The 11,940-nt window shown below is 39.3% G+C and overlaps 1 protein-coding gene across 4 annotated transcripts in view; it reads left to right on the top strand.

Moving 5' to 3' along the window:
- Positions 1 to 1,887: 1,887 nt before the first annotated feature.
- nlk2 (nemo-like kinase, type 2) overlaps positions 1,888 to 11,940 on the top strand; it is a 45,781-nt gene continuing 35,728 nt past the window's right edge. Inside the window, exon 1 of one of the 4 annotated variants that reach the window (XM_047594580.1) lies at positions 1,888 to 3,755. In XM_047594580.1, coding sequence (XP_047450536.1) covers positions 3,292 to 3,755 — 464 coding nt within the window. In that variant the 5' untranslated portion in view covers positions 1,888 to 3,291. The remainder of the gene's footprint in view (positions 3,756 to 11,940) is intronic. The other 3 variants (XM_047594581.1, XM_047594583.1, XM_047594584.1) reach the window with 3 other exon arrangements.

Genomic DNA, 11,940 nt, shown 5'->3' with positions numbered 1-11,940 from the left:
ATTATGACTTGCTATCTCATAATTTTGATTTTGTATCACTCCTAGAGTGTTCATCTCAGATGAATGGTTACCCTTTTGTTGATAGAACAGAATGACATAGAATAGAATGCCCTTTATTGATATTATACAGTGTATAACAAGATTAGAGAGCTTCTCTACTAACTCACTGCTAGTGAGTCGCAATAAGATGGAAGAGATGGCTGATAATCTTTCAGTCATATCATGAGCAGTATGACGCTGGAATCAATCCACAAAAGATGAAAAAAGAAGTAGTTGAAATGTTCTAATCCTTTAATTCAAATCATCCAACATCCAGCAGTACTAAATATATAAAAAAGTAAAAGGCAACAAAACATATCTGTCTGTCAAGGTTCTCAGTCATCTAGGTCAACTGGACTTGCAGAGTTTTGAGAAGACGTTTCATCTCTTGGATGAGTGGCGACAAAACATATCACTTTGCTGTGCTTTATAATGTTACTGTATGATGAATATCAGTGTTGCAGTAATGTTAATTTCTTTAACATGACAACTACGTTACCATTTTCCTCCTGCTGTATGGTTTCCTTAGATACATTCCATAACCTTAAGAAGTCACATAGTTCATCGATCCTGTGACAGTTAAACATATGTCTGAATCCAGACTAAAAAAATGGAATATCCTCGCAAACTGTAGAGTATTTTTAATAGGTTGGGTGTTTATATGGACACCTCAAATCCTGAACATTCTGCTGTTACTTATTTTTGTTAAATTATCGCTTTGATGTTCATCTTGAAATGATTAAGGTCTGCTAGTGCCTTGATAAATAATTTTCAAAGCTGTTCTCTAAAAATCAGACATGCAATATATTCTTCATCAATCTGAAGAACAATTACAACATTAAAAGAACCATTTCAACCCAAAAAGGTTATTTATCATTTTTATTAACAATAATAAGTACTGACCTGAGCAGCACAGTGGACCAGTGGTTAGCACTGATGGCTACCAGCGAGAAGGTCTGGGTTCAAGTCTGGCTCAGGCCTTTCTGGGTGGAGTTCTCCCTGTGTCTGTGTGGGTTTTCTCCAGGTATTACGATTTCCTCGCACCTCCAAAGACATGATCATTAGTTAAATGATGATTCTGAAATTGACCCTGGATGTGAGTGTGAGTGTGAATGGCTGTTTGTCTCCGTGTTAGCCCTGCGATAGACTGGCAACCTGTCCAGTGTGTACCCTGCCCCTCGCCCGATGACAGCTGGGATAGGCTCCAGCAGGTAGTAGAAGATGAGATGAGAATAATTGACCTACAGTTAGGCCTTATTAACCTCACTTATTCACCTTTTCAATTGTAACACAAACAATATTCAACAGTTTGTTTACCTGTAATTACATTATTCTCCCTGCTGCATTCTTTTGGATAGACATACTGAAAGTTAAACAAAACTGAACATGAGTGAGCACTTGTTGCAAAACATTCAGTGGATTAACATCCGAAGTGCAGGTGCAAGGTGTCTCACTCATTGTTAGCAGGCATACAGCAAATGGACTGTAGAATTGTCTACTCATTTTGTTTGCAAATTCAAAATACAAAACGTGTAATAGGTAAAAATAAATACATAAATAAAAATGAAAAACTATGTAAACACTGAGTTATAGTTAAATGATGCAATGCTTACCTTCATTCAGGAATGGAAACTCACAATTATGACTTTGTATCTCAAAATTGTGAATTTTAATTTCATAATTTTAATTTAATATTTTTTTATATTATTATTACTTTTCATCTCATAATAATTATTGCTGACTATCACTGCATTTCATAATTCTGAAAAGTTTTCTCATTATTATAACATACACTGTCATAGGCTTCCATAGTCTTGCGTTGTGGACTTGAACTGTCCAGTTTATTTTTCAGTGCTTCTCTGTGGATACCCTTCGCATGCCCAAGTAGCGTCATCGACGCTGTCATGTCACTGGCTGTGTGCGGTGACAATCAAGAATAATACAATACGTCATCGCGGTGGGATATGCGATTGGTCGGCCGTCCTGCATAATCTCACCACCGACTAGCTGGGGTTTCGGTCACCATGTTGGATCAATTTCTTATCCCAGTTGCCTTGTGAACAATACTTGTATCATGTCAGCGGAGCCCAAAGTGTAGAGGTTCAACCAGATCGCTTCCTCTTCCTCTTCCTCTGTTGACAGCAGCAGGACGCACCACCGCCGGAACCAGGGGGACGGCTGTTTCATGTGGACACTTTTTACCTAGCTCTAAGCTCCTGGCAGCAGTAGAATCTAGACCGCATTGAAACGTCTTAACTTTTCCTCGCATTGATATTTAATCTACCTGGATGCCTGCTTATGAGCCGCACGAGGACAGAGTGAAGTGTTCTGAACACAAGGCTGTGGATGGAGGAATTAAGTTGCATGCTAGCTGCGATGGTTTCTCTTGTCATGGTTTAAATCAAGATCGATGCTTTGTCAGTTGGTCCGAATGGTCGGGGTTTGTTTCCAGGCCCGCGGCTCGATGGAAGGGAATAATGAGATGTGAGTGGAGTGAACGGCTAAGGCCGGGGCCTGCCTGCCTGCTTACGTACGCTATTGTATTGTGGCCTGGGCTGGGAAACGCCTCCTCTGCACCGGATCAGGAGCGTTAATTACGCCTCGGAGATAACCCCTGTTTACAGAGTCGCTGTCTGGCCCGCACACACGTTTGAAAGAAGATTCAGTTTGAGATAGTAGATGCGATTTTCAAAAGTCGCGGATCCCCGGTGGTGGTGGGCAGAGTACGGCGCTGGACCAGAGGCTGTGACAAACTTTGAAACTATTAAAAGATGAATGCTCTGCTTCCCATGTGACATGATCTAGATCAAACTGCTATATCAAACCAGGGAAGCTGGAAAGCTGAATTTAATATGGAGGGAAGGGCGGGGAAACCTCTGTCATGAGTGACATTTAGGACTTTTTATTTATTGTGGGAGGTGCGGGTTGTTTTCTATTAAATCTTTTTGAATTATCATTGTTCATAGTGGCACTTGTAGGCCTGCACACATTTTAGATTTTGCTGCTTATGATGCATTATGTCATTAGCCCCAGAAACTGTAGTTTAATGTCCAGAACAACCTTATGAGGAAGTATCCCTGTTGACATTATGAGTAAGAGTAACATCAGAAAGGTTTCCCTCCATTTGCTTTTGAAGTGTTGGATCATTTAAACTCCAAATCTGTTTGCTATATGTTTTCAATAAGTTTCATTAACTGCTGTGGTAGCCACTCTTAGGAACGGATTCTAAACCTAAGCATTTCAGCATCTTGAATGGCTCTTTGCGGCACAACTGCTTCAAATGTTCCAAAAATGATGGCTGCTTACAATGGTGGCTCCTCATCAGTGGCTGCCCATCACCCGCATCACCACCACCAGCTCCAGCACCTTCCACCCCCGCACATGCACCATCACCACCACACAGGCCAGCATCATTTGCAGCACCCAGGCTCTGCTGCGGCCGTGCACACAGTCCAACAACATGCATCCACAGTTGCTGCTGCAGCTGTAATGCTCAACCCTGACCAGCAGCAACCCTACTTTCCCTCTCCTGCCCCTGGACAAGCTCCTGGGCCGGCTGCAGCTGCGGCTCCCGTCCAGGTGCAGGCCACTGCTGCTGTCAAAGCTCACCACCATCAGCACCACCATCATCAGCAACAACATGCCCACCACTTACAACAGCAGCTGGATATAGAGCCTGACAGACCCATTGGCTATGGAGCATTTGGTGTTGTTTGGTAAGTTCACCGTTTTGTTTTCTTAACAGACTGTTATATCCCATTGTAGAACTCAGGGAAACAGTGTAAATAGTGTTTTATATAGATCGGTCTTACTCACCTTTCCAGTTTTCCTTTAGTTTCAGTTGCACCTTGCTGTAATGCTTGCCTTTACTTAGTCAGGTAAAGTGCTTCTGTGAACTAACAGAGTGTAAATATTTAAAATACCAGCAGTACTACAGCATTAGTTTATAGTAAGAAAAATGTTATAAAAGTCTTTGTGAAGACTTTTAGTGTGATGGATTTCAAGCTACAAAAATCTACACATTTGTTTCACACACTATGACATGTCACCCTCTGTTGAAAATGGTCAGCTGTAATGTATACATAATGTTTAGTAATTGACTGGAAACATGCAAGTTTTTGAATTCCATGGTTCAGGCAGTAGAACAGGGAACGGAGTTGTTGCCTAGGAGTGAATTTAAACAATACAGGTGTTCACCAGGCAGGAAGAGTCAAATGGAACGTGCTACAAAGTTGCTTTGTTGAGTGTGCAGCATCCAGTCATTTTGAAGCTTGACTCATACAAACAGGTCTCATAATATATATTTAAAGTCTTGAAGTAAATTTAACTTCAAAAATTTTCTTAGTATTGATCCAGTGGTGTTACACTTATAGAAGGGTTCTAATCACATGATGCGATCCCTGGAATCTAATCTACGAGTTATTTGTGTTGAAGTGGCTCACAAGTATACATACACAGCCTACATGAAAGTTTCGAATTCACATATATTGGATGAGCTAGACCACATGTTATTATTAAATGGTTAGAAAAAATAAACCTGATTTTGTGTCAGAGCCTTGTGTATACAACAGGTAAAATAAGTTTTGAACACATCACAATTTTTCATAGTAAACATATTTCTAAAGGTGCTAAAGGTCCAAGTAACCCATACAAGAAACCAAGACAAATACATTCGGAAATTAAGTTATGTGTAATAATGTAAAATAACAGAGGGAAAAAGTATTGAACACACTTACTGATTTTTATTTAATACTTTGTACAAAAGCCTGTGTTGGTAATGAAGCTTCAAGACGCCTACTGTATGGAGAAACTAGTCGCTTGCATTGCTTAGGTGTGATTTTGGCCCATTCTTCCACACAAGCACTCTTTAAATCTTGAAGGTTCTGTGGACCTCTTCTATGAACTCTGATTTTTCCTTATTTTCATAAATCTTTAATTGGATTCAAGTCAGCTGATTGTCTGGGCCATTCTAGCAGCTTTATTTTCTTTCTCTGAAGCCAGTTGAGAGTTTCCTTGACTCTGTGTTTGGGATCATTGTCTTGCTGAAATGTCCACCCTCATTTCATCTTCATCATTCTGGTAGACGGCAGCAGATTTTTCTCAAGAATGTCTCGGTACATTTTTCCATTCATCCTCCCTTCAATTATATGAAGTTTGCCAGTACCATGTGCTGAAAAACAGCCCCACACCATGATGTTCCTCCAGACTTCACTGTTGGTATGGTGTTTTACAGGTGATGTGCAGTAAGTCCTGGTAGTCCTGTTATGGCATCCAAAGAGTTCAGTTTTTTCTCTCATCTGACCAGACAATGTTCTCCTAGTATTTTACAGGCTTATCCAAATGTTGTGCAGCAAACTTTAAACAAGCTTCAAAATGCTTTTTCTTCAGAAATGGACTCTTGCGTGGTGGGCGTGTATACAGGCCATGGCCGTTGAGTGGTCGTGGTCGTTGTTTTCTTTGAAACCATTGTACCTGCTAATTCCAGGTCTTTCTGAAGCTCTCAGGTGGTCCTTGGACAACTCTTCTGATAATTCTTTTCACTCCTCTGTCAGAAATCTTGTGAGGAGCTCCTGGTCATGGCCAGTTTATGGTTGAATGATGTTCTTTCCACTCTTGGATTATGGCTCCAACAGTGCTCACTGGAACATTGAGAAGTTTAGAAATCCTTCTGTAACCAATGCCATCAGAATATTTTGCAACAATAAGGTTGTGAAGGTCTTGAGAGAGTTGTTTGCTCTTACCCATCATGAGATGTTCCTTGTGTGACAGCTTGGTAATGACACACCTTTTTATAGGCCATCAGTTTGGACTGAACCAGCTAATATTCATTTGTCTTAGTTTTCCATGCCTTTTTCAACCTCCCTTTCTGCATTTGTTCAATACTTATTCCCTCTGTTATTTTACATTATTACACATAACTTAATTTCTGAACTTATTTGTGTAAGTTTCTTTCTATGTATGGATTACTTGGGTTGTTACCAACACCTGATGAAAATTTCACGTAATTAGCACCTGTAGAAATATGTTTACCATGAAAAATTGTGATGTGTTCAATTACTCTGTGTCTCAATTAATTCTTTACCCACTGTATTTCCTTCATGTATTGAAGTCAACATTTGTGTGTACATGCACCGATCAGGCGTAACATTATGGCCACCTTCCTAATGTTTGTAGATCTCCCTTGTGCCTCCAAAACGTTTGTGACTCATCAGAGAATGGACATGGGCCTTCTGAAGGTGTCCTGTGGTGTCTGGCAACTAAACGTGTTAGTGAGGTCCTTTGGGTCCTGTGGGTTGTCAGCTCCATGCGTGTGTATGTAAGCAGTGTTACTCAATCTGACCTGAGAAATGTTGGAGGTCCAAAACTTTACAGAATGCTTTCATAATAATTCTAACTTTAAGTAACAGTCTGCGTAATACTTTGTTGCCCGTTATAAGTTGTCAAAAAAAAAAAAAACTTTCATCAGGAGACATGATTTAGAGCCATTTCATCTTGATGATTGGAGTGTCAGATGACACATTCTGAATATATATGTGTGTACGTGTGTATATAGAAAGTCTAAATTACCACCCAACTCTGAGATAATCTTGGATTGATCATCTTGATGATCCATGTGTTTTCTCAGAGGTTGATGGTGCCAGATACATCTGAAAAATAAACCATTATTACCTATGTTTTTTTTTTTTTTTTTTTTTTTAAACAAATATTTTAAAATGGGCATATAGATTCATGTGGAATTAAAGAACTTTCTTCTCAGATGGTATCTGACAACTATTCTGTGATTGGTCAGAAATTGAAAGTGGCCGTGTTTAATATGGAAAAGCGTAAATGTTGTCCAAGCGCACAGAACAGAGCGTCTGTCACAAAAACTGTCACTTGTGAAGTATAAATAACCTGGCCAGAAAGATCTTTGAACTTGCTCCTGCCACTTTGAGAAAACAAACCCATTTCTCTGTTCATGCGTAGTATGTAACAAGTTCAAGAGAGATGTGAACGTTAATATATGGGATTCACTTTCCACTGTCCTTTAGAATTGACAAGTTTTCCACACCACTAGTGTAATTTTCTTTATTTTGTCCATTGACATGTTACCCTTAGTGACAATGACAATATAGTGAGTACACACGCATGAAGTTACCACAAGAACAAGGACTTAGTGATGGCGTTTTACACTAAACCTGACATACTGTTGCCCTGGAAGTTGGAATGCATTAAAGGTTTGTGAATGCCTACATCAAGAATGCTTAAACTTGTTGCCCGCAACCAGTACTGTGATTACATCTTCACAAGAGAAGAGAATTTGTATATTGGTGCCTGAACCCTTTGTAGTAATTTCTATCACAGCTTTAGAGATGATCTTCCACATCATTAGTTCACTTTTGCCCTGTCACTAATAGTCAATGTTTAATAGTGAAGCGATTACCTGAACTCAATAGAGATGCTTTTGTGTCTTAAGTGACTGAAGGTAAGACTGGGTTAATTTAATATATACAAACTCTTTACACATAGGCCCTTCATCTTTCTGCCTGAAATGGCAGGTTAGGATTAGAGAGATTTAACAAGTTGTATAGTATTGCTGTACTACTCGATTCCACTCAATTCTGTGTTTCAGAGAGTAGAACCCTGTGTCAGAAATAATTCAATGAGTGCATGGCAGCACTGTTTTATGTCTTACAAGGTTGAAACCGCACTGTAATAGAGTCAAAAAATGGAGAACTTGAATTAATGGCCAATTCTGACTCAAATACTTGGTATTCAAATGTTGAAATGAAATTCTTCCATAGAGTGGGTTCCACTTGACTGGTAAAGGCAATATCAATCATTTAATGTAACACTATGAATGCTTAAAGTGGTAGTCATCAATAAACTAAATCTCTATTCTTGTTGTAAACAAGTATAGACAAGACTGTATAAACCTTTTGCTAGTGCAGGGGTTTCCATTTTTCGTACTGAGGGCCACATACAGACAAATATATAAAGGGCAGGACCACTCAAGTGAGTTATGTCACTATATACAGTAAATATAGGTATGTAACACTTGAAATACAGCTTTAAGAAAAAAAAGGCCTACATCACAGCTTTCCATTAAAGGGTTTTCATTTACTTTGTTACAAAAAGAGTGGGACAGTATTAAACAGTTGCATATCAAACAGACACACTTCCCCTTGTTTTCTGTGAGAAAATATTCATTTTCTTAGCGTGTCTGAAATTTTGGCCACTCCCTTGATAGCTTACCTTTTTGCTTCTGCCATTTCTGGCCATCTGTGTCTTCTTTGATTAATTTTGTTTTGTGGAGAAACTAGAGTGTTCAATCTGCTAACACTACCTACTGTTAAAACTAAATAGTACAATACAGCCAAGTACAACTTCCATGAATGGTCCATATTCCATTATATGTTTAGAATTTGCTGCTGACCAATTTAATATGAACCACAGGTCGCAGTTAGCCCGGAGGCCATAGTTTGGACAGCCCCGTAGTATTGGTAAAATAGAAATTTGGGATTAAACCAAAACAATGCAGAATTTAATATTGGTGTCACTAAAGTCACCAGTTAAGTCACTTAAGGATGGGAAATGGTTTGATTTTCTCAATATGCCATTGTCTATAATGTTTGTTGATCTAATTCTGTATCACGTGTCACTGCATGATATTTAGCATTACCCTTGTCAACAGAAGTGCTGTTTGTTTGGAGAATAGCAGGACTCCTGTGCAGTTGAAAGCTTGGCATTCTTGGGCTCATGGCGCCTCACGTACAAAGACTTGCGTGGATTTCCTACTAAAAATGAGCGTATGCTCAAAACCAGAAAACACTGGTCAACCAAAAATCCTGATGTAGGAAGAATCTGTGTGTACACATGAATCCAAGCACTTTGCCCTTGTGTCCCAATCAAGCACATATATTGGAATCCCTCCTTGTCCACGCCCCACGCAGAGTGTGAAGCAGGACAGTTTACAAATTTACATTACATTTTATCGATAATCCCCGTGCTTTGCATAAACCTTAAAATAACCATATAAACTACACCCCCATCCCTGAAGTGGAGGTTGTCTGTATTTAAATCAGCCCCACCTACACAGATTTACACATTAATGGTCTATTTAATGATTTCATCCCTGGTCTAAGCGGGTGAATAGTTGAGCAACAACCCCACTTTGCTCCTGAACATTTGTCCAAACAAGCACATCCTTCAATTCTTAAGTGGCAAGAAATTGCAGAGATGCTGATTTACACTGGATTAGTTTTATCAGATGATGTTCAACACTGTTACAGATTACCGGAGGTCCCGGATGTGTGTAAGTCTGTCAATGATGTGAGGTCAGAATCAGAAAAGCGCACACATGTTTAATTGTAAAAGAAGTGGTCTGATATCAAGGTGGGTATGAAGCGGAGGAAGGCTGCCCACCCCTGCTGCCAATACAGTATTATGACAGACAGTGTCCCAGCATCACCTCTAAGTGTTGGCAAAGGATCAACAGCTAGATACACACGTACGTCATTTCATTGTTGATGCGTCTGACTTTGCGGAGAGGAAGAACTTACGCCACACGTTTTGGCGTACGCACCCTTTGAACACAAGACCATGCACCTTTCTATGGCCATTTCACTCCTGATACATCTGAATTTTGTTGTGAAAAAGACCACACGCAACATTTTTAAAAGCATTCACCCTTTGTTCAAGAACCTGGCCACAGCGATCATTTTAGAAATACTGAGGTCCACCACATGAGAATTTGATTCAGTCTCCCAGTGAATGATCCAGATGATGCAGTGCAAAAATGAAGAGGCTAAAGGATCACAAAACATTCGGTAATTAATGTTTAGTTAAGTTCTCTTTTTGTTCTTTCTTTTTCTCTCACTCACCACACCTTTTTCTGTCTCTCTCCTCTTGTCAAAGTTGTTTCTTAAATTAAATGGTGTATGAGTGACAGTGTGTTCACAAACACGACAGAAAGAATGTTTCTGATCCGTTTCCTGTCAGGAACAGATCAGAACAAAGGCATTTTTAAAGGCAAGAATTGAGCCTCCCCTGCATCTGTGTGGCTTTGCTTAAAGCCTGTTCAAAGCTTGTATCTGGACAATGTCGTCTGGTTAGACGAGAGGATTATTACTTTATGTAATCGGCTAAGCAGTGTGATGAAGTCAACTACCCAATAACTTAACTATGCAAAGTCCCAAATATAATACATACTGGAAAAAACAAATCAGTACATGTACAGTAGCAGTAGTTCACTGTGTGTAGATAGTTACGATCTAAGCTGTGAATGTCTAGTTAGTTTCCAGTCTGTAAGAGGAAAGGTTTTCATCAGTGTATGTTTCTGTGAGCTGTGATTGTGTTGAGGTATTAAATAAATACCTGCATTTCGTTGTTCATGTGAAGTGGTACATCAATAAATAAATAAATGGATAAATAAATAGCATTTATGTTATATATTTAGGTATTTATTTATTAAATGAATTGTTTCTGGGATATATTTAGGTATTTATTTATTTATCCATTTATTTATTTATTATGTCAGAATTGGTCCTCCATACGTGTGAATGAATATAGCTCAAAATATCAACACTTATATTTCATAAGCAGATTTACCACCAGAGGGCTGCAGGAGACTGATGCAATGTAAGATTTGATACTATCATTTTTTTATGAAAAATGTGAACCTTTTCATCAAGATGGACCTTGTGCATAGCAAACATGGGGAAATTCTGACGTTGTAGACAAGTGTAGACAAGACGTCATGCTGTTGGCACACAGACACAGATTTAAAAAATCATTACATTGCTACTTGGTTTGCGGATATACTGTAGTTATCATTGGACTTTGTATTGTGAATACAGGAGAAGATGACGTGAAATTTAATTTCAACCCACAATTTGTCTTGCTTCAGTTGTCTGTTGTTTTTTTGTTTTTTGTTTTTGTGTGTGTGTTTTGTTTTTGTTTTTGTCAAGCAAATGCCTGCATCTCTGTTAGCCTATGCTTATGTTCATAGGCTGTACGTTTGTCATAAGAACAAGGTGTTTGCAATAAACAAAAAGCTTACATTGAGTCCTTTGGTGCACACATCCACTTTTGTTGAATCATCATCACCTCATATGTACAGTGGGGGAAATAAGTATTTGATCCCCTGCTGAATTTGTAAGTTTGCCCACTTCCATAGAAATGATCAGACTCTGGTTTTTATGGTTGTTTACTGGTTATGGGTATAGACAGAATATCAGTCGAAAATGCATAAAAAACACACAATCTAAAAGTTATAAATTGTTATGTATTTTATTAAGGGAAATAAGTATTTGATCCCCAAGCACAACACAAGTCAGTACTTTGTAGAGAAACCTTTGTTGGCAAGCACAGCAATGAGACGTTTCTTGTAGTTGGTCACCAGGTTTGCACACAGCGCAGGAGGGATTTTGGCCCATTCATCTTTACAGACAGTCTCTAAATCCTTCAAGTTTCTTGGCTGCCTCTTGGAAACTCGGAGCTTCAGCTCCCTCCACAGGTTTTCGATTGGGTTAAGGTCTGGAGACTGACTAGGCCACTCCATGACCTTAATATGCTTCTTCTTGAGCCACTCCTTTGTTGTCCTGGCAGTATGTTTTGGTTCATTGTCATGTTGGAAAACCCACCCACGAGGCATCTTCAGTGTTCTTGCTGAGGAAAGAAGGTTTTTGTCCAAGATGTTACAGTACATGGCTGCATTCATTGGCCCCATAATGCGGTGAAGTTGCCCTGTACCCTTTGCTGAAAAACAGCCCCAAAACATGATGTTTCCACCTCCATGCTTAACCGTGGGTATGGTGTTCTTTGGGTCATACTCACGTTTTTTTCATCCTCCAAACACGGCGGGTCGAGTTAATGCCAAATAGCTCAACTTTGGTTTCGTCAGACCACAGCACTTTCTCC

This window comes from Mugil cephalus, chromosome 9 (assembly GCF_022458985.1).
Source record: "Mugil cephalus isolate CIBA_MC_2020 chromosome 9, CIBA_Mcephalus_1.1, whole genome shotgun sequence".
Classification (NCBI taxonomy): Eukaryota; Metazoa; Chordata; class Actinopteri; order Mugiliformes; family Mugilidae; genus Mugil; species Mugil cephalus.
Note: the sequence above shows the minus strand (reverse complement) of the source record. Positions and strands in the feature narration are given on the sequence as shown.